The sequence below is a fragment of the Typopeltis vanoorti genome, chromosome 24, assembly GCF_054136105.1.
Source record: "Typopeltis vanoorti isolate ZY-2024b chromosome 24, IOZ_Tvanoo_1.0, whole genome shotgun sequence".
Taxonomy (NCBI): Eukaryota; Metazoa; Arthropoda; class Arachnida; order Uropygi; family Thelyphonidae; genus Typopeltis; species Typopeltis vanoorti.
This window is the reverse complement of record NC_143572.1, coordinates 75,045,722-75,070,246: the sequence shown is the minus strand read 5'-3', so window position 1 is coordinate 75,070,246 and position 24,525 is coordinate 75,045,722. Positions and strand designations below refer to the sequence as shown.

General features: G+C 35.6%; 1 protein-coding gene across 8 annotated transcripts in view; it reads right to left on the bottom strand.

The window, feature by feature from the left end:
- ctrip (E3 ubiquitin-protein ligase ctrip) overlaps positions 1 to 24,525 on the bottom strand; it is an 817,513-nt gene that overhangs the window by 40,701 nt on the left and 752,287 nt on the right. For all 8 annotated transcript variants that reach the window (XM_090413730.1, XM_090413731.1, XM_090413729.1 and 5 more), the window contains 2 exons: positions 18,194 to 18,358; positions 10,967 to 11,131 (listed from right to left, as the gene is read on the bottom strand). In XM_090413730.1, coding sequence (XP_090269856.1) covers positions 10,967 to 11,131; positions 18,194 to 18,358 — 330 coding nt within the window. The remainder of the gene's footprint in view (positions 1 to 10,966; positions 11,132 to 18,193; positions 18,359 to 24,525) is intronic.

Below are 24,525 nucleotides of genomic sequence, written 5' to 3'. Positions count from 1 at the left end.
GAATGTTCATTGCTTTACAACACTTGCCCATAATGGATGAATGTGAGAGAAGAAACTGAGTTTTCTGTCAAATATGAACTCCAAAAACTTGGTTTCCGGTGCAAATAGAATTAATGATTGTCCTAGTCAGAGTTCTCAGGATGAAGACACATCTGCAGCAAAAATGCACACAAACTTTCGCATTTCCAGAAAATCGGTTCAGATTTTCTGCAGTGAAAATCTGAACCGATTTGCAAGTACAGATAGTTCCTGTCTTTAAGAATTAATTGGTTCCTGGCAACCATTTGTAAAGTGGGAGTTTATTTGCCTTAGAAATAATGCTATAAACGAGAGTTATGTTCGTAAGAAGGAAAATGATTATTAAATGATAAGAAAAGACTTTACTGGCCAAAGATTTACATATTTAAAAAATAACATAAGAAAAATTTTAAATGAAAAAGATTCTTTGAAAAAAAAAAAAAAAAAAAAAAACCTCATTTTTATATTACCAGGTAAATCTGCAGCCATCAAAGTAGTAGGAGATATATTAGGAAGCTTTAGTGCACTTTTTTTTCCCTTCAAAGAAGGCCTCGAGGTCATGTGCTTCATTGACTTTCACTTCTTATCATTTAAAATAGCTCAATAGAAAGCAGAACCATTATTCATTTTGCAGGAAAATTTACTAAATCATTCAAAATCTGATCTTGTGATTTAAAGATTGCTCAAGCTTTTTCGATAAGCTTAAACGCTTCTTCTAGGCCTTTTAAAGTGAAAAACCGAGTTGGAGCTTCATATTCATTATCTTCTTTGTCTTTTTCTTCTCCATTTTTCTCTTGTTCTTCTAATTCAAGCAGATCATTGGGTGAGAGTTCCATAGCATGAGATTGAAGCAGCTCATTAACATCACCTTCCAAAACTTCCATTTGCAACTGGTTAGCCATACCTAAGATCACTTGAGTTTCAGAATTCACAATCTTTGTTGAATCTTCAAAGCCTTTGAAATTATGATTAAACTGAAGACAAAGTTTATGTCATCCTCCTTTCATAGTTTTTTCAGACACTTTATGCCAGGCGCTCTGCGTTACCCGAACTGCGTCTAAAATGTTGAATCTCTTCCAAAACTCTCTGACAGAAAAGTCTTCATCTTTATCAGTTGCTTCTATTAACATTTCAAAAGTCTCTTTGAGAAAATGTGCTTTAAACATTGCAATCACTCCCTGATCCATTGGTGGTAAAAGAAAAGTTGTATTTGGAGGTAAAAAGCCTATTTTTTACATTAGGGCAAATGTAAGCTACTAATGAGGGATGACAAGGTACATTGTCAATTATCAGAAGCATTTTAAATGGCATTTTTTCCCTTCTCACAATAAAGTTTCACTCCAGGAACAAAGTGATGCATAAGCCAATCTTCGAACAGGGAACCTGTGAGCCAAGTCTTATTTGCCTTCCATATTACTGGGAGAGTATCTTTATTAATTCCTTTTAAGCTTCTTGGATTTTCTGATCGATGCACAACAAAGGGTTTTAACTAGCATTTCCTCCTAATAATAGGGTGATGTGATCTTTTTATGCTTTAAAACCTGGCATTGAAGAGTCTTCTTTTGCGATTTAAGTTCTTGTAGGCATCCATTTCCAAAAAAAGGCCCATTTCATCGATATTAAAAATCTGCAACAGCGAGTAATTCCCTTCTTTAATTATTTCTTCTAATTTTCCTGGATAAGATTTTTCAGCCTCACTATTGGCACTTTTAGCTTCACCCTGTACTTTAATGTTATGCCAACAGGTTCACTTTTTATCATAGTCAAACCATGCATTACTTGCAGCAATAGTTTCTTTGTAGTCATCTGCTTTTTGGTCTTTCAGCATTTTAAAAATGGCTAATGCTTTAGTATGAATCGTTCATTATCATCAAATTCCTGATATATACCCTCAAAGGGTGTACAGGATATGATAGTACTATATGAAAAATTACATTATTCCTAACTACAATTTTCCTCCAAATCAGTCTGTTACCTGTCAAGACTCCAACATTATCAGATCTTATATTTCTATCTTCTAAGGCACTTTTTACTGTATCAATCCACCTATATCTAGGTCTTCCTCTGAGTCTTTTTCCTGCCAACCTGGTAGAGAACACTTGTTTTGCTAATCTTTCCTCTCCCTTTCTGTTTAAGTGACCATATCACCTGAGATTAGCTCTGCAAACACATTCCTGAATGCTGACAATGTCAAGTTCTTTCCTAATATCCTTGTTTTTAATATGATATTCCCATTGATGCCATCTCTTCATGCCCCTAATATTTCTCAGGACTCTCATGTCTGCAGTCTCTAGTCTTTGACTTCTGATCCAGCTCTCAGATCAATAAGTTAAAATTGGCTTGAATAAAATAAAACCCCACCAAAATATATATATATATATATATAAAAAAAAAAAAAAAAAAAAAATGATGGTACAACATGACAGTACGAATGTTGTGTAGGTAATAGGCATGTTTAATCATTGAGTTTGGTCACTTATCCAAGCAGTTAACAGTTTTTTCTATGCGAGGAATTATACTACCTGTTTCTTTATTACGCAACCATGTAGACTGCGTAGATTGTGCATTTTTTACTTCTTTCAAATATTTTTCTTTATCCTTTAAAATGGTGCAAACTGTAGAAGTGGCAAGAGAAAATTTCACAGAAAGAGCATTAACAGCTCTTTTACAGAAAAAAGAACAGGTGTAATTGAAGGAAGTTGGAAATTTTTTCCCACTTGGTTAGACTACAATAAATTTAGTTTAATCCTTTATCCAAGTGTAAGCAAACAAAGTCTGCGCCCGAAGTATCTTTAGGACTGAGGCAAGTCGTGGTAAAGGTGGACCAAGCTCTCCTATACCAGTTTTGCCAACTCGTATAAGTAAACATGACCTCTCCATTACTTCCACCTTAGTATCACCACCTCTGGGTCTGGATCCCACTAACGAGACCTCAATAAAGGTCGAATCCTGTCTGAGTAGTGGCTCTTCCCTTAATGCATAGCATTATACATGTCCACAAGGAGATGTTCTTTGCATTATGGGAGATACTAAGACAAGCGACGAGAGCTTGGTCCACCTTTACCACGATTTGCCTAAGTCCTGAAGATACTTCAGAAGCAAACTTTGTTTGCTTACACTTGGATAAAGGATTAAACTAAATTTATTATTAAGGTGTAATTGAAGAAAACTACGAATAACACGTTTGCTTTGCCAAGGCTCATGAGTGACTGAGGCTCGTTCTAACTGCTCATTATGTCATTAAGTACTGAGTTATTCTCCGTACACATCCCTAATAACATTCGCCACACACAATTTAAAATAAAAATTCCAATCCAAAAAATTCTTGAAGCGGGAATTCATAAAGTGAGACCTAACTGTATTCATTGTGAAAGATAGTCAATGGATTGCTGCAGCTGTCTTTCTATGCTGTTAATATTACATGAGGTTCATAAAGAAATGAAGTCTTTCAGTATTCCAAATCTCCAAGCAATGTCATATCAAAGAAAGCCTACTAAATACTCGTGTTTTAGGAAGGCATCTGTAATGGATACCACTAACCGAACTAGATGATCATTGATAGAAAGACATTTACTGGAACCAGATTGTGTTCTTGAAAAAAAAAAACAAAAAAAAAACAAGTTGTTTATCTTCAGCAACCATAGAAGAAAGTTAATCATTTTTTCCAGAATCATACACAAGCAGCTAATCAGAGCAAGTGGATGGCAGTTATTTGAGATTTTTGGATCCTTCCCTAGCTTAGAAAAGGCAATATTAATTGCCTTTTGCTAGGTATCCAGAGATATGCTCTAACAGAAAATTTCTGTTGTAAAGGTGGAACAGTTGATCCATGGATAATGGTGATAGATATTTTATCATCTCAAAATGGATATTGCCTGATCCAACAGCGGTTGGCCAGCATTTAATCAAAGCAGCTTTCATTAAACAGCCTGTTGTATTCTAGTGTTGTTTAAGGAGAGCTTTTTTTTTTTTTTTTTTTTTTTTTTTGAGAAAAGAACTCAGGAGGGGGGATAGGAAGACAATGGTAATGTTTCTGCAAAAATCTACAAGGGTGTTGGCAATTGCTGTTGGATTAGCAACTGTGCAACAACTGTGTTCAAGGATAGAGAGCTGGTGGTTGGTATGTATAGGCAGTCCCCCAGTTACGAATGAGACATGTTCCAGAGAACATCTGTAGGTCTGATTTGTATGTAACTTGGATCCCTGATGAACAGCGCATATACGGATAATAATAATAATACTATAATGGATCAAATGTGGCAATAATAATACAGTGTAATACTGTAATAATAATACCCCTGTTCTGCATTAATAAGTTACAGAAACTATTGTGCTCAACAGATAACTGGAGTAGAGCTCTAATAGTACCCATATATAAAAAGAGAAATAAAACAATGTGAAAATTACAGCGGTATTTCCCTAATGAGTGTTCTTGGTAAGATTTATGCCAGTATACCTTGAGAAACAGTTGAGAGGGATTGTGGAAGAGAAGCTGTCAGGATCAGATCTTCATTTTACGACAAATAGTGGAGAAATCACGGGAATATAACAAAGATCTCTATTTGAGTTTTGTCAATTTGGAAAAGGCATATGACAAGGTGCCAAGAGAGAAGCTATTCAATACGCTACAGTTATATGGTGTCAGTGGGGCATTATTTCAAGCAATACTTAGTCTTTCAGTTGCAAGTCAGCAGTTAGAATTGAAGTACATGAAGATGGTTTAATGTTAAATCTGGTGTCAGACAAGGATGTACATTATTCCCTCTGTTATTCATTATCTATGTGGAACACACTGTGAAGGAAAGTGGTATTAAACCTGATATCAAAATTGGAAATGTTAAAGTTAGCTCTTCGCTTTATGTGAATGATGTTATATTTCTAAATAAATCTGCTACAAGTTTGCAAGATTCCCTGACTAAATTGAATAACTGTTGTAATAGATATGCTATGATCAGCGATAGCAAGAAGAAGACAAATGAAAATAGGCAGAAGCATTGAAAATATCAACAGCATTGTGAATGGAGAACCTATAGAACAAGTAAAACATTTCAACTACTTAGGCACGATTTTTATTGAAGATGGTAAATTAAATATGAAAATAGACAACAGAATCAACAAAGCTGGTAAATTTATATGGAGTATGAGAGAAATTAGTCAAAAAACTAAATTAGCTGTAAAAAGACTTTGTTCAAACCAATTTTAAGTTACAGATCTGAGAGCTGGGCTAGAAGTAAAACGCTTGACCAAAGACTAGAGACCGCTGATATGAGAGTCCTGAGAAAGATTAAGGGTGTGAACGGATGGCATCAATGGCAATATAATATTAAAAACGAGTATATTAGGAAAGAACTTAACACTGTTAGTTAGCATCCAGGAATGTGTTAGCAGAGCTAATCTCAGGTGGTATGGTCACTTAAACAGAATGGGAGAAAAAAGATTAGCAAAACAAGTGTTCTCTGCCAGGTTGGCATGAAAAAGACCCAGAGGAAGACCAAAATATAGGTGGATTGATACAGTAAAAAGTGCCTTAGAAGATAGAAGATCTGACAATGTTGGAGTCTTGACAGATAACAGATTGATTTGGAGAAAATTTGTAGATAAGTTGATGTAAATTTTTCATGTAGTACTATCATATCCTGTACACTCCTTGAGGATACATGTCAGGAATTTAATGATGATGAACTATTGTGCTCTTTCTTTTAATTCAAACCAAGAGAACATAAACAGAAGGTAGGCCAACATTAATTGGAAGATGATGATGATAGATGGTACTAGAGAGAATGGAGTGGGTGCTGGAGAATTAGGATTTGAATGAAGATCAGATTCTGGTGTTAGAGAGGATGGAGCAGGTGCTGGAGAATCAGGATTTGATTATGTTGCTGGAGGAGGGGAGTTTACAACTGAAGTCAGTTTCTTGAAAAAGGTACCTAGGGTTGTTTGCACAGCCTTTTTCTTTTTTTCATCATAAATGATCTTGTAGCAGCTGATGTTCTCACTAACTGCATGGTAAACCTTTGTAAACCACTCAATGTTAGGATCTTACTCCTTAAGCTTAGCAAATCCTGCTTCAACGAGACAAAAAGCTTCAGCTAATTCTTTTGTCATAAACTTTCTTGGCTCTGGATCTTCTGATTTATGTTCTTGCATTTCTATCAGCCACTTCTCTATCTCCATAAGGTCTTCATTGGTCAATTCTTGTGAATGGAACTCTAGTAAGTTAAGTTTTCTTCTTCCTTTCCAGACTTATAGGCCAAGTGGCCTGTTCCAGACTCAATTCCATCTTTTTAAGGCCTCTGCATCGAGTACCTTTTGGGTGGTAATTTAGAATTTGTTTAGGTATTCTGCTTCTATTCATTCTTAGTATGTGTTCTTTCCATTTTTCTCTACAGCAAATCACTGTTTCATTTAGGGAGGTTGTAATTCCAAGTTTTTTTCTGAATTTGCTGCTTTTCATTTTGTCCATTATTGCGACTCCTTCAGTTCTGTGCAGAAATTTCATTTCGAATGATTCAATTCTTCTTTCATCTGCTTTTTTTTATTGTCCATCTCACTGCCATAAAGTAAGGTTGGTTTAGCAATTGTATTGTAGATTCTTATTCGTGTGTGTTTTTGTACATAATTGGTTAACATTTTTTATTTATAATGCCTGTTACTTTTAAAAAGTTTGATATCTTTGGTTCTATATCAGTTCATTTTCATATGACATTGTGCAATCTAAATATTTGAATGTATTTAATTGCTCTATTATTTTGTTGTTTATTACTATTTTGCTTCTTATTGGATTAGCACCTTTGAAGGCCATGACTTTTGTTTTGTCTGTTGATATTTCCATACCATATGTTTTTATCAGATTATTTAGACAGCATAATGATTTTTGTAGTTCATCTTCATTATTTCCAAGGATTATTTGGTCATCAGCGAAAAGAAGAGTAGCTAATCTGGTGTTACGGTTTATCTAGTAAGTCAATGACATAATTTTCATTGATATTCAGTTGCAGTGCATTGCCACATTATAGCTTTCCTGGCTTCGACGATGCCTTCTGTGAAGCCAAGTCATGAAAATTGTAACAGAATTGAGGGCACAGTTTGTTCCACACCCCTTTCATTGTTGATTACTTCACTTCCTCCCAAGAATCAGCAATGTTTTGATGGCATCCTTATTAATTGTTCTGATAGTATAGCAACTGAAGCCTAATACTTTCCCAATGAATGATGGCCTAGTCTCTCTCTCTCTGAATGCTTAATTACTTCTACTTTTGTTTCCATTGTAATCATAAATGAAGGGATGCCATCAGGGCCAGAGACTTTTTTTTTTTGTCTAATTTAGGCAATAGGTTTTTGATCTCTTTCTGGCCAAAGGATATAGGAGCGTTGTATGTTGGGCAGCTGGAATGGTTGGGGGCATTTACCACTGTCAGTTATGCATGCATTGGAGGCCAGGAAATTGTGTTTCCTTTTTTTTTCCTGTGGGTGATGATGCAATAGAGCCATCTGGGTATGATTGGGGTGGGAATAGTCTTGGGCAAAAGTTACAACCAACTGCTTTGGAAAGAGACCAAAAGAAATGGCTGCTATTTGGGTAGGTTGCAAGTTTCTGCTTTTTGGGCATTCAAATTCTGTTTTTGGAAGCATTGATAGTTTTTTGTGCATCTGTTTCTGGCTTGGGTATAATCATTGAAGGAAGATGGAGTTCTTGATGTAAGCCAGCCGTGATATGCTTTATTTCCAAACATGTGCACCAAACGTATCACCAAAGTGATACACATATGGATTGGAAGAGTGGAAACAATAATCCAACCATGAGAACGAGGCATAAAAGTCACGGAGGCTGTCCCACTTGGCATTGTTATGATGCTAAACTACTCTTGTATGGGAGTGGCTGTGTATCTCTAATCCCCCATGCAACAGCATGGGGGAGAGATGAGCACTATATTGTGGTTGGAATTGCCCAGGGTTTTTGGAAGGGTCACTGGTGAGGAAGAGATCTAGAGTGTTTGGGTAGTGGTTCGGGTTATCTGGTATTCTGGTTGGCATGTGAACAATTTGTGTAAGGTTGTTAGTGATGGCAAATGTTTCACCATCTCTGCCTGCAAGATCTGTACAACTGGAGGAGGAAAGCCAATTAGTGTTGTGGACATTAAAATCTTCTAGGAGGATAATTTTGCTGATAGGAGAGTGGAGCTGGAGAAAATCAATTTTTAAGGAGAGGAAATTAAAGAGCTCAGAGTGGTTTGTTTGCATTAGGAGAGTGATAGAGACAGCAAATGAATTTGACTGAGTGAAGAAGGGATATGTTAAACCAAAGATGGTCAAAGTGGGTGATTCTAGGTTAGGTGCTCTCTAACAAGGTATGTAGAAGTGGATATATGCACAGATGGAATCCTGGGGGTGAAATGATGAAAGAGTGTGTAATTTAGAAGGTTGAGATGGATAGTGGTGGGTCAAATATATGTGAGACATTTCCTATGCAGTGCCTGCTGGTGGTGTCACTGATTTTTGTACTAATTTAACTTGTTTGTAGTCGATGGTTCAACTGTTGTCTCCATTGAAAGTTTAGTTTGCTCCGCCTTTGCAACGAGTTGCCTGGTGTTGTACTACCTTACCCCAGTCCTGAAGATACTTTCAGGTGCAAACTTTGTTTGCTCACACTTGGATAAAGGATTAAATTAAATTTATTATAGTCTAACTAAGTGAAAAATAAACTTTTGACATCTTTCTCTAAATCTCGAGTAATTTAATAAAAAGGTGGCACACCTTTTGGCAACTCGTATAGGTAAAGATGACCTCTTCGTTGCTTCTTCCTTGGTATCTTCATGTCTGGGCCTGGCTCCCACTGAAGAGATCTCAATAAAGGTTGAAACTAGTCTGGGTAGTGGCCCTCCCCTTAATGCATAACATTATACATATCTGCAAGGAGATATGTTTTGCATTATGGGAGATACCGATATAGGAGTGATGTTAGCTTGCTGCACCTTTGCAACGAGTTGCTCGGTGTTGTACTACCTTACCCCAGTCCTGAAGATACTTTCACGTGCAAACTTTGTTTGCTCACACTTGGATAAAGGATTAAACTAAATTTATTATTGTTGTCTCCATTTTGGCATTTTTCTTCAATTTGTCTTTGAAGATGGCATCTTTGTTCCCTTTGGATAAATGTTAACTCAGGTCAAGCACATATGCATAATTGGGGGCAAGTGTCCTTGAACTTGTTAATTTATCTCCATTATTAATTTGGATGTGCTTGTCGGTCTGTCACAGGTCACTTTCACATGACGTGGAAAGTTCATTCTGTCCTTTATTTTATTTATGGGTTCAAAATTATGGCATCTGGTGATATTTCTGGGATTGAAGTTGCATTCTCATGCTAATTTTCTGATGTCTTCTTTTAATGATTTACCATTTTCTGTCAGAAAGTTCACGATAACAGCGTTGAATCACCTGTTTTTAGCCTCGATCGAGTTGTGTACTGGTGATGTAATTAAGTTGTGGAGTTCATTAGGGGCAAGGGTACACTTACGATTCAGCGCTGATTGAGTAGCATAAGCTTAGTTTCCACCATTCGGATTTTGAAGAGAATGTTTTGATCATAGTATTAAGGTGTTGTTCTAGGTTTGACTTGTTTGCCTAAGTTTGGAAGCTGTTTTATGGAAGGGATGCATAGTTAATAGATAAAAGGCTGGTTGAGATTGATAAAAAAAAAAAAGCTTGTGTGCCGATTCATCTATTTTTGCACAGGAAGCATGCAGCCAGTGGTAACAGAAATTGCACAATATACCCTTTATTATTATTATTATTATTATTATTGAGTTTTACAGCTGTGGCACTTCATATTGTCATTGGGTTTGTCGGTGATTGACAGCACTATGCTGACGAGACTTGAAGTGCTCTTTCGGCATTGGCTTTTGTTGCTGCCATCTTTACTTTGTACAGTAGGCATAGTGGGTGCTTGCACGTGGCTGTTTTTTTAATTGTAAGTAAAACTGATCTGATGAACTATTTACAGGTTGTGCAGAAGTAACTGGCTCCTTAGCATCCACTGCTAGTTTTCCATTTACTGATTGTTTTGCATGAAAAACACAATAAAGATAAAATGTGGAAGAACAAGTTTAGAGTTGCTTATTCACAGGTGCCACACTTGGATAAAAGGATGAAACGAATAATATAATTTCTTGACATCTTTAATTTATAGTATAACCAAGTGAAAAAACTTTCAACATCTACCTCTAATCCGGAGTGTTTTGGTAATAAGGTGACACCTTTTGACTGCTTGCATATGGAAATATGACTTTTGCATTACTTCAACATTGGTATCACTTCTGGGTCTGGCTCCCACTGATGAGGCCTAAATAAAGGTCAAACCAGTGTGGGTATTGTTCCTTCTCATGATGCATAGCATTATACATATCCATAAAGATATGTGCATTGCCCAGTTGTGAAGTTACTTCATGCACAAACTTTGTTTGCTTACACTTGGATAAAGGATGAAACCAAGAATATAATTTCTTGGCATCTTTAATTTACAGAAATATTCCAAATCCATCAGTAAACACATGCTGCTCAAAAATACAAAAACCAAGAACAGGACACAGTAAATGAATGCAAAAGTGCTATTCCTAATTGAATTTCAAAAAAATGTATTAGATTTCTGCTCTTGTTCTGAAATTTCTACAGTAAATATTCAGCAGTATACCCCCTCCCTCCATGTAAAAATATGGAATAACATTTTTCACCATCTGTAGGCTGTATTTACATAAATATTTTGATTACAATTTATACTGAAGGCTCATAACTGCAAAACTTATTCACTGGGATATCTCATCTTACACAGAAAATTAATTTGTTATACATAATATAATGCTTTGAATCTTAACTAAAAGTAATCAACATATCTTATATTTGAATTATAATACATTTGCTAGAGCATGATGAATAATCATTTAATACATACCTTTAGATATTCCTCTATATTATGAATAGTTACAGGGATATCTCTACCACCTTTCCTGAGCTCAATATTAGGAAATCCTGGAAGAGAGAGGTCTAAATTCAAGTCCTCCACTGGACAACCATCAAGTGTTAAATTTTCCAGGGCACATTTTAGACTAGATGGAGTCTATAAAGGGAAGAAATTAAAAATTAGGAAATAACAACACAGCTAAGATGCAGCAGGTAGGGATGAAGTATTGGTCAGCTACTGACAATGCTAACTATAAACGAGAATATGCACTATATAAGGAAAATGTATTTCTTATTCATGAATTTGAAACAAACTAAAATTAAAACATTAACATCTACAAGTAGTAAAATATGATTTATTAGTTAATATGAGCATAGAAATGGGGGTAATAAATGCAAGTACTGTCTAACCACAGATGCGAGAAATTGAGCTGGCAGATTGCCAAGAAGAATCAATTCATATTGAAGGGGAGAAAGGAATAAGGGAATGTACAAATTCATCACCAACACGTGAAATGAAGTGCTTTATACATAAAATTTTCCAACTGTTGTAAGCACTTTAAAAACTAGAATTTTCATAAAACAAACACTAATTTTCCAACATATAATAATAAACACTCATCCCATGGAATGCATTGATTATCCTATTATCGGAATGGATTCGCCTTCTTGTGCCATGCACAGAAGTGTCGAGGAGTCTTGCATCTGTGATTGGACAGTGTGTATATGATCTGTGATCCAGTGTGTATATTAAAGTCAGAATACATTTTTTAAAAATACCAATCCTATATGTGAGAGGACAAAACCTATAACACAAGAGTGCTAGTCTGAGAGAAATAGAATCTTGATGGTTTTTTTTTTTTTTGGAAAAACTGGAGGTTGTAGTCATGGGGAAAATGGAATGGATAATCTGTTGCAAAGAACAAAGGATGAAAGAATTAAAAAAAAAAAAAAAAAAAAAAAAAAAACAGAACAAAAAGTTAGTTTGATAAGTTTTGGCTTAAAATGTGTATGTATGTTGACTGGCAGTTGTACATGAATGTTCAGGAACAATGGCTGCCAAGAAAATACATACAAAAACAAATATAATGTAGGGAAATATGGAAAACAAGCAACTGGAGGGATTAGTGTGTGTGTGTGTGTGTGTGTGTGAGTGAGTGAGAGAGAGAGAGAAGGCTCAGCTATAAAGAAGCCTTCCTCTGGATGACATTATGCATTTTTACAGGATTCTTGTATCCACATCAAATATGAGAACAGTATTCTAAGACCGAGTAGATTTGAGATTTATATAGTTAGACTTGTGCAGGCAAGAAGCAGCAAGTTTCTTGAAGATAGAAAAGGCTATAACGGGTGTGATGTGTTTATGCAATAAAAAGCCAGATGCAAAAGTTACCCCAAGAAGAGGAATGCATTTTAGTAGCATTTAAATTCATTAATTTACATCCTCCCAATTTACTGAGAACTGCATGGGATCAGTGTTTAAGTAATGTGTGCCATCTTATGGCCATCACTCCTGTGCCCTGTGGTTGGATTGCCAGCTTCTTCACTGGTCATTCATTATGTGTCATAATGGATAGCTTCCTCTCATCAGATTTCTCCATCAATGCTGGAGTGCCTTAGTGTTCTGTGCTCTCACTCAAGCTCTTCCTCCGACTTCAAATCCTATTCACTTCACTCATGACAGTACTCTTCATTTCTCTTCCTCATTTGATAAACTCTGCAGTATGCTAATGCTAGATGCTTGAAGATGTTCCATAAACAGTGACTTAAACACCGACCTCCTCAAGATCCTCAAATGGGGTGAATATAACTCAGTAAATTTCGATGCCAAAAAAATTGAAGCATGCTTTATTATCCACAAGCAAAATCCTCCCCCTCAACCCCATCCTTGCTTTTGATAATGTTCCAGTTTCCTTTCAAAATCAGCTTTCTCTTCTTGGATTAACTGTCACATCCAGTTTATACTGGCACAGACATATTACTTCCACAACCTCCTTAGTCTTGAAAAAGCTTGGTGTTCTTTTCTTTTCTAAATATTATTTCTATTCCTCTCAATGCCTAACACTTCAAGTCTCAGATCTGATCAACTATTGAGTACTGTTCTCACATTTGCGGTGAAGCACTCAAGATCTCTCTAAGAATTCTTGATAATATTCAGAAGAAGGCAATCCACTTCATAGATGATCCTATGGGATGAAAAGTAAAGAATTTTACTTTTCATAACTATAACAAATACAGCATGAAAATTTGAATAGACTAAGACTTTGAAAATAGGCAGGTACATTGAAAACATTTCAGCTATTCAAGCACAATTTTTAGCGAAGATGGTAAATTAAATATGAAAATAGCCAATAGAATAAATTTATATGGAATAAGAGAAATTAGTCAAAACATAAAACTGGTTATATACAATAATATGTTCAAACCAATTTTAAATTATGGATCTGAAATATGGGTTAGAAATAAAACAATTCAAAAGTGGAAACAACATATAAGAGATCTGAGAAAGATTGGGGTAATGAACATATGGTATCAATGGCAGGATCATGTTAAAATCAAGGATATTAGGAAAGACCTTACCATTGTTAGATTTTAGGAATGTGTTTAGGTGGTATGGTTGCTTACTATCCAGAACAGCAGAGGAAAGGTAGTAATAATGTTTTTCATGTAGTATCATCATATTATCCTGTGCACTTGTTGAGGGTACATATCAGGAATTTGATGATGAATAATCAGTCATCGTCATCATCATCAAATTCTTCACATGTACTCTCATGGAGAGTAGAGGCTATTATAATAGTACTACATGAAAAAGTTGCATCATTAGTAAATTCATAATGACAATTTCCCTCCAAATTAATCTATTATCTGTCAAGACTCCTGTATTATCAGATCTTATATTTCTTCCTTCTAAAGCACTTTTTACTGTACCAACTCACCTAGTTCTTGTAGGTCTTCTTCTGCCATCCTGGCAAAAAAAAACTTGCTTTACTAATCTTTCCTCTCCTATTCTGTTGAAGTGACTACACCACACCACCTGCAATTAGCTAGCGTGTGAATGCCAAGAATGTCAAGTTGTTTCCTAATATCCCACTTTTTAATATGATACTGTCATTGATATCATCTCTTCACTGTCCTAATCTTTCTCAGAACTTATATCTCTGATCTCCAGTCTTTGATCAAGTGTTTTATTTCTAACCCAGTTCTCATATCCATAAGTTAAAATTGGGTTCAACATAACACTGTCTAGTATACAGGCAGTTTACTGTTTTGACTAATTTTTCTCTTCTTCTGTATATATTTTATTCAGTCAACTTCTTCTCATATACCTAGTTTGCTAATTCTGTTGCCTATTTCATATTTAATTAGCTATCTTCACCAAAAACTGTGCCTAAATAGCCGATACAGTTTACTTGTTCTAAAGGTTCTCCATTTAGAATGCAGTTGATGTTTCCAATGTTTCTGCCATTTTCATTGTCTTTTTTTATTTATTTCCAATTTTTATACTAAATTTTTTACAGTAGTTATCCAATTTAGTCAGGCAATCCCGCAGACTTGTACTGGATTTATTTAGAAGTATAACATCATCTGCATCAAGTAAGGAGCTGAGATTAGCATCTTAAATTTTGATATTCGGTTTAATACTACTTTCCTTCATAATGCCATCCATATAGATAATAAATTACACTGGAGAAAATATAGACCCTTAACTCACTCATGATTTAACATTAAATCATCTTCCTATACCACCTCCAATTCTAACTGCTGACTTACAGCTTAAATAAAGACTATATATTGCTTGATATAATGTCTACAACTTGATATAATGTCTACTCTACAACTCTCCATCTTCACTACTCAACTCATCCACCAACCGCATCACTACCTCAACGCCATCTACTGTCCACCATCACCACCACTAGTATTTTCACTATCACAAACATCCATGCCCACAGCAGGATTTGAACCCGCAGCCTTTTGGCTGGAGAGTGGATACGTTAACCACTTGGCCAACCAGGCTGGCTACACATATAACTGTAGAGTTTTGAAGAGCTTTCCTTTTGCACATTGTAATATACCTTATCTACGAAACTTAAAATTTCATTTACTCTAGCTTCCTTTTCATATTTCAGGTTTTTGATGGTTTTCCCATTTCAAGTATTCATATGTATCCATGATTGTATTCCTGTTGGGTGTTTTCTATCATCATACTGTCACTGCTTGTTTCATTTAGAATCTGTCAAAGCAATTACTCCAGACATTCAGAATATCTTTATCTTCAGTTTTCATGTCACCTTTATCATCTCTGATTCCTTTTACAGTACTCTTTCACCCATTTCTTACTTTTTTCCCCCAATAGTTTCCAGAATATGTTGCCATCTTCTGGTGGGAAAACAAAATCTTCCCATAAGTTTTTTTAGCTAGTATTACAGCGCTTTGCTTTGTTATATTTTTCTCTCTAAGATCACACACTTGCTTTCCAGGAACTTTCATAGGCTTTCATCTTTTCCTTGATGCCTCTTTAACTTCCTAAGTCCACCGTGGAGTTCTACTTTTCTGTTCTTGCAGACAGCCTCACCACATGCATCTGTGGCTGACTCAATCAATGTTTTCTTCAGGGTTTGCTGCTCATTCTTATTTGCAATCTCTTTCATTTTCTCTTGAATAATGCTTACATATTTTAGTTTACAGTTCATCTTTGAAAGCTGTTCAAACTTTGATTTGCTTAAAATTTCTTATGTATTCTTCTTTTCAATATTATTATTATTAAGAGAGATCTCCAGGGAGTCAGAGACTCATCGAGAAAGGCCACATTCTACACATATTAGCTATCTTCACCAAAAATTGTGCCTAAATAGCTGGTACATTTTACTTGTTCTAAAGGTTCTCCATTCAGAATGCAGTTGATGTTGCCAATGTTTCTGCCATTTTCATTGTCTTTAAACAATGAAAATGGCACAATTCATTCACACTGCTTGCACTCACAACATCTAAAGGCAATCCATTCCAATCACGCACCACCCTCTGAGAGAAATATCTAGCCCTCACACCCTTCTTGGCGGCATTCATTCTCAGCTTCCAAGAATGACCTCTCGTCCTTTCTCCACCCTCCATAAATTGAAAAATACCATCAATAAAATTCAATTTTATTCTGCTCAACACTGAATAGTGATCTCACTTTCTATTTCGATCCTCTGTATACATTCTTTTATCTGAACCAATGGGAAAACATAGCTATCAACAAGAACATAGCCAATGAGCTGTTTCTTATTCCTTGCATCTTCTCTCTATGCAAATTTGTGCACATTTTCATGCTGGAACATGACATTAGTAATAACTATTCCACATCCTGAACAGATATCCAACAGGTAATTACCATTATTATTATTACTTTTGCTCTTTTCTTCATATATTCCAAGAAGATTTCTATATTTATGATAATGCTTTTCCTACTTTGCTGTTTAGATCTCAACAAAGACAATCTTTTTCTTTTGGTTTGTGTCAGAAGCAATCTCTAATGCCTCAAACAATTCCACCACTTCTTCATTAATCGAACCTTCTTTGGGCCCATAGGAACAAACAAGTATCATTATCCAGTCCCAAAATTCCGATGTTTGCCCACATCACTACTTGATATTGCCTGCCATTCAAGAAGATTATTCTCATTTCTCAATATCTAGTGTTGAATACCATGGCTACTGCTTTTCCCCAATTGTTATTGCATGAATATAACACATATTTGTTCCTTAGAAAGATCTAACCCGTTTGTCTTCTTTGTTTTGGTAATATTTATTACATTGATATGGTATATATCCAGTTCTTCTGCTAGTTCCATCTCTTTTCCATTGATGCTTCATATGTTGATATTGCCAATCTTGAACTTTGCTGATGTTGAATTGAGATGGATAATCTCTATAAAATTTGAATATAATAGAGACAACAACATTAAATTATCATACAGTACCCTAAAATTTTATTGAATATCTAAATTTAAACTAAAACTTTTAGTAATTAGCTTTAATTTATATATCACAATTTTTTAAAAAATAAAATAAGCTTATCTTTTTGGAATATTTTTTACAATGATATTCTTCTATGTATTACCTACTAGGCAATCTTATATCAAGAAATAAAAGATTAACTGCTTGAATTTATTTCCTCCCCTTTGAAAAGTTTGTTGGCATTATGAAAAAAGATTTGGAATAATTTTTAAAAAGTAGAAATGGTATTAAAAAAAGTAGGAAGCATGTGAACATGATACATAGCATACATCTAACACACATGATCAGCTTTTGTTGAATATCTGAATCTGAAGGAACACATATCTAACTCAGATGAGAAAAAAAATAAGGAATGAAATATAATGGTTCACTATGCCACTGAATGTCGATCCTGAAGATCAGCGCTTCCCAAACTGTGGGGTGCGGCCCCCTTGGGGGCCGTTAGTTTCGTTGAGGGGCTGTGAAATAATGAAAACAAATTTAAAATGTTTTAAGACTAAGTGTGGCATGTCAAATGCGTAGGTAAGATGTTAAAAATGTAATATTTTCATTTGATTTTTGCGATATTCGCTGTGTGTATGTTTTGTATTGAATATAAATACAGTAAATATTACTGTATTCATTACTATAAATACAGTAAATATATGGGTTGCTTAAGGGTCAAAGCTGTATAACTGAGAGGAGACCTCCAGATAGCCTTTAAAGGAATGCGGGGAACCGACCAGGGCTTCTGACCTAATGTCCAATCCTCACCTTCTCGTGGGGTACGTGCTGGGTCATTCAGGGGTACACGAAAAACAATCAGCAATGGTGGAAAAACAAGTAAAATAAACAAAATGCAAAACGTTAGTGATGGAACAATAAATGTCAGTATTTAAAAACAAGGGATACAATTTATTGAAATGGGTTTAAAAGAGATACACAAGTGGAAAAAGGTTGGGAACCATTGCTGTAGATGATAGCACATATTTCACTCCAAAAGCAACAAGTTTGTATGTGTGACATTTATACGTGCAACCTATTAATGCCTTAAGGAGATGATATATTTTTTTATGTATAGATACTACTAAAGTTTTGCAGCAACGTACATTGTGTTGCAAATTAATAATTTAAAAGTAATCATAAAGCCAAGCCAAATATATCAATGAAATATTTAGTGCTATCTGAAGTATTCAGCTACCTAAAATAATAATAATAATAATAAAAAAGTAACTTACATGAGACTTATCTAGTTGCAATTTACGTTTCTGAATGGCTAGTTGTTCGAGTTGATAAAAAGTTCGTGCAACTACAGAATCAACATGCTTCAAATCTAAAGAGGATAAGTTGTTTTCCTGTCCCAACATCCACCTATAAAATGTTAGGCTAAGTGGAATATCCAGCTAGAGGTATAAAAAAAAAGTTTTTAAACATACCAGCATGCCTTAGGACACTATCGTTATTTTAAGAAAACTATCTATATGAAAGAACGTTTTTCTGATGTTATCTTAAATAGAATATAGCATTGATGTAGTTTATTTATTATTGTTTTATAACTGTCAGTATTATACAAATCTTTCAAAATAAAATTGTGATTAAAAAAAACAATCTAAATGATTAACATTTTACTAAAAATCCCCTTTATATACTGTTTACTAGAACAGACAATTCAACATAGTTCCAAATTTGTGCAAAAAGTCCTCATGTACTATTTGTAAAATGTCAATTAGTCTTTATATTGTAAATTTTGTCAAAATGTAATCCTTCTAAAATAAATGAAATATAATGCATTCAACATTCTTCTAAATCTGTTTCATACAGTCCACAATTCCATGATAAATCTTTAGAATTTGAAGTGACAATAAATCAATTAGATTGCATAAGGAATGAAGCTGATTAATTAGCAGGAGACCTCCACATAAATTTATAAGGCAAGGAGAGAAGTGATTTGACTGAAAAAACTGTATTCAATATTAACCACATAATTTATGATGATAAGATATTATGCTGTCTTTTAATCATACAAAGGTTCTTGTCAGATAACAAGGGTGAACACTAAAAAAAAGTCAGCTACTGGAACAACCTAAAACTGATGAACATGGATAATCAATAGACGAAATGGCAAGAAAGTTTATTAATAAAAAAGAATAAACATTCCTATTTTTATTGAAATAATACTTTATAAAATCCACTTTTCATTAATCCCTAAAAATGTGCTTTGTCCTATAGAAGAAGAGAAAAGCAATCATCATGAATGAAAAATGAAATTAGTTTTTCACGGCTTATATATTTATTATTATTATATGGGCACCTCCATGGAGTCTGAAGACCGTGGGAGACCCAATCTAGCCACCACAATCTGTCATACCTCTCCTTGAACACATTAACAGAAAAAGCACTCACAACTGACTCTGGCAACCTATTCCACTCATTCGCCACTCTCCAAGCAAAAAAAATCTAGTCCTCACCCCGACTGACCACACCTTTATTCAACTTCCAGGGATGACCCCTCGTTCTGGTCCCTCTAACCAAGTGCTGAAACATTTCCCCTGTATCTATCCTATAAAATCCTTGAAGCAATTTAAATGTTTCCATTATACCCCCCACCCACCTTTCTCTCCTATTAGGCAACTTCTGCAATCTACACACCTTCAATCCCTCATAGGGAATATTCCACAGGCCACTCGCCTCTGAATCCTCATCCCCAAGAAACCCAGGGGTCCAGACTTTGCACCTCCGTAGCGAAATTGGAAGAACGACAGTATGTTGCACCCTTCGATTGGAAAAGGCCTAGGTTTGATTCTTGTCATGAAGGGAGGAATCTTTATATGAATTTTTTCGATTGGAGGAGAGTTAGGGTTTTTTCCCTCCCGGAAACTCAGGTTTTTCATTCTGCATACACAAATCGACCCTTCAGAACACATGCAATTTACAGACAAAAAATACTAGTGGTGGTGGGGGGCAACAGATGGCGTTGATGTAGATCGAGGTTCAGTGTAATGGTGGAGACGAAGAGCTGTATTTTAAGTGTCCTCCCTTGATGAGTCTTCAGACTCCTTGGAGGTGTCACAAATTAATAATAATAATGATATTATGCAAGTGTAAATGAGAGTTCAAGGGGATGTTTAAATATATATTTAAATGTTAAAAGTATAAGAAATAAAGGAGAGAAGTTTTGGAATTGGTTAGCACAAATGGCAAAAAATTAGCATCAGTGAGGCCTGGCTGACAGAAAAGAGTATAGTTACAGGGATAAAATGTAAAAGGCATTGTATTTTCAGAGAAGACAGATGGAATAGGGAATAGAACAGGAAGAAGCATCTTACTAATGATAGCTAAAGAACTTCAACCAAAAAAAAAAAAAAAACGTTAATGAGGATTACAGGATACCTGAAAGAGATGGTTCTTTAGAGGATATTTGGTATGAGAGAAATGCCAATAGGACAAAATATATTGTTGGTTACTGCTGGGGGGGAGAGGAGACTAGAGAAAAATGTTGCCAGCGATCTCAAAATTAGCACAATGAGTGCAGGCCAAGCGATTATTATGGGAGTACGTTGAGAATGATAGTTCTGGTTATTACATCAGATGATGCAACCAATGACAATAGTAATCACTTTCCCTTTGATAACGGGAAATGACCATGTAGTCTTCTTCTGGGACATCGCTAAACATGGGGAATTCTTAGTCAAGAAAGGACTTATGTGAAACTACAAAGCTGGTGATTATAACGACCTTGGGAAGCAGCTAGCAGCAATGTCATGCCATAAAAAACAAGAAGGAAAGAATGTCAATGACATGGGAATTGGTCAGGGATTTTGAGGGAAACAGTTTCAGACTGCAACCAACTCAGGGTTAGGAGGATAATCTATATGCAGGGATTGAATGGATGAGTAGCAATATAGTCTGCGTGGTTAGCCTAGTAGCTTTGCACTTTGCAACCATATGCCTGGGGGAGGAGTGTTCTAGGTTCGATTCCCATCAACGACGTGAGGAGCTCAAGGATCTTCCTCAGCCATAGCCAAGTTAGCCGATCTTGGGCGTGGACAGCAGGGTTTTTTCCATCAGTTTATCCGGTGTTTTTCATCCCGCAAGCAGGCAAACCGGTCCAAGGACACACACAGATTACAGTCAGGAATACTGACCCAGCCATAGGTCTGATTCGTCAGCCTATGCCAGTTCCGGAGCCCGGATAAAATTTAGGGGACTAGATGATACTGTGAACTCCCGTAAAAAGGGGGAACGCTGTATCATCATACGGAATTTATTTTTATTTTAGTAGAAATATAAGCAGTGACATGCAAAAAACATGGAGGGAATATAGAGAAAAAGGAGCTCAAGCTTGTTAGTAATACAAAGTGCAGGCAAGCAGGGTGACTAGTATGGTAAGGAAGGGTAAATTAGATGAGTGGAAATTAGCTTAGGATACCAAAGGATATCCCAAAGAGTTTTTAGTTTTTTCTCTATATAGCAAGTAAGAGGAAGAACACTTATGGAAAGATAACTTTAATCAATTCTGATGATAGAAAAGTGACAGAAGCAGAAGAAATAGTTGAGTTACTAAGTGATCACTTTGGAAGGGCACATCATCCATGTGAAGAGTCTGCAATTCTCAACAGGACAGGCTGATGAGAACTAAGGTAGACAAATTGGAGATATCAGTACACACTGAAAAATATCAATGTGAATACAACAATGGGATGAGATGGCATGTTGGTTTGTGTGCTATAAGAGAGTAAAGGAGAAAGTAATGCCTCTGACAACATTGTTTAATCTAAGTATCAGGTATGGCAAGGTTCCAAGGATGCGGAAAGATTGTTCCATTACATAAAGGTGGCTCCAAAACAGAAGTATCAATTAGTATCTTAGGAGTGGTGGTTAAAATATTGGAAAAGCTGGTTAAAGAAAGAATTCAGGAATAGGTGGATAGGAATATGATAAGCTATGGTGAGCAGTATGGCTTTGAAAATGGTAGATTCTGCCTCAGTAATTTATTTACGTTTTATAATAGTGAAAGCGGAATTGGATAAGGGAAATGGCTACACCACGACAGTGTTGGCTTTGCAAAGGTGCTTGCCAGAATAATACTTCATGAGAACTATTACTTAAGTTAGAGAAAACTGGAATGGATATGAAGCTGGACACAGATTGGTGGTGGTGGAGGAAGAAGGTTACAAACACCAGGCATAGTGAAAGTACTTCAAGGCTCTGTACTAAGATGATTTAAATAAATTGGTAATATTAGTGGTGGGAGATGCTTAAGGATCAAAGATGAAAATCTAGAATATTTCCACACATTTTAAGGCTGTATGGAGATATTCTAGGTACATGGAAAACTCATCAGGTCTTCTTACCCAATGTCCAATCCTCATCTTCTTGTGGTGCACACTGTTAGTAGGTATCTACATAGATACTAAACGAATGAGGATGAACAGGCAATTTGGGATTTAGTTGACCAAATTATGTTCTGATTGGTCAAAACCAAAATAATTTCAATCTACAACATGACAGAATTTCATGCTAGTTGGAATGCTGCCCAGCCAACATAAAAAAATCCTCTCTCTCCAATATTTTTGTCAGGGTAGTAGTAGCAGGGCAAACAGTGACAAGTCAGCTACTGCAAAAACCCAAACAGAACATTAATGGAAATTTAGATGACAAAAATTCTAGGGTGTCAGCTAACTTGTTAACTTCTATTTAGAACAACTAGAAGAGAAAATTTTAATGGCTGTCTGATGACTGAATATAAGGAAAGATTCCATTCTCCATATATCTTCATTGTTGATTATTATTATTATTTTTTTGATTTCAAACTGTTTTACACTAATGATGATCCATGATACGTGAATCAAAATATTTGCATTAATCCATTTTAATTAAAGTTGTCTATGTGTTACTTATTAAGAATAAATAATTCATAGTTATTTCTTAGATAAACATGAAGAAAGTGGTATTAAACATCATATCAAAATTGGAGATGTTAATTTCAGCTCTATTTTATGAAGATGCCATATACTTCTAAAATACATTACAAGCCTGCAAGATTCTCTAACTAAACTGAATAACTGCTGCTGTGATAAATTTGGTATGAAAATCAGCAATAACAAGACAATGAAAATAGCTGAAATGGAAAACATCAGCAGTATCCTGAATGGAGAACCTATAGAACAAATATAACATTACAGCTATTTAGGCACAATTTTTAGTGAACATGGCAAATTAAACATGGAAATAGATAATAGAATTAGCAAAGCTATGGTAGAAAGTCAAATGAATAAATTTATATGGAATAAGAGAAATTAGCCAAAACACTGAACTAGCTGTATACAAGATGGTCTTGCGATCTAACCAATTTTAACTTATGGATCTGAGAGCTGGGTTAGAAATAAAACTTAATTGATCAAACACTGGACGCAACAGATATGAGAGTTCTGAGAAAGATGAAGGGAGTGAACAGATGGCATCAATTGAAGTATCATATTAAAAATGGGGATATTAGGAAAGAACTAGACATTGTTAGCATACAGAAATGTGTTAGCAGAGCTAATCTGAGGTGGCATTGATCACTTAAACAAAACGGGAGAAGGAAGGTAATCAAAACAAGTATCTTTGTTGGGATAACAAGAAAAGACTCAGAAGAAGACTAAGATCTAGTTGAATTGATACAGTAAAAGGTATCTCAGGAGACATGAAGATAAACATTATTATTCAGGTCTCCATGGAGTCAAGAGACTCATCGTGGGAGGACCTTCCTAGGAAACACAAAGTCTATCATACCACTCCTTGAGCATTCTTGCTCTCACCACTATCAGGCATGCATTCCATGGTTCAACCACCCTCCACGCAAAGAAACCACTCCTTCCTCTTGCTCACAACTTCCTTTCGTAATTTCCAGGGATGGCCCCTTTTCATTGCTCCTTCCTGCTGTTCCACCAAGTGAAACAACTCTCCAGTGTTAACCCTGTAACTGCCTCTCAACAGTTTAAAAGTCTTGATCATATCACTCTCCTTCTATCCACCAAATTCTGCAGTCCACATTCCTTCAGCCGATCGTCATAATTAACATTGTACAGGCCTGAAACCATCTTTGTTATCTGCCTATGTACCCTTTTCACAGTTAATTTACCCCCTTCAAATCCTGGGGACCAAATTTGAGAACAATAGTCTAAGTGTGGTCTGATCAGGGTCTTATACAACGGAATGATAACTCTTATCTCTGCAAGTCAGCGTCCTTCTCAGTATTGTAGCAATCCTCTGGGTTACCTTCAACACCTTTGCAATATGCTCCAAGAATTTCAGTTTTCTATCAATCATCACCCCAAGATCTCTTGTTTCCCCTATTTCCTCCAGTACAGCTCCTCCAATTGGGCATGCAGCCTCCCATCGATGTATCCCAAACTTCAAGACTTTACATTTTGCTACATTAAACCAACACCTTCCATTCATTAGCCCACCTGTCCAGTTTATTCAAATCCTCTTGCAGGGCTACCACATCTGCACTAATAACCTTGCTTATATTACTAATAACCCTGCTGTTAAATTCTGAATGAAACTGAAATTAAATCCATTT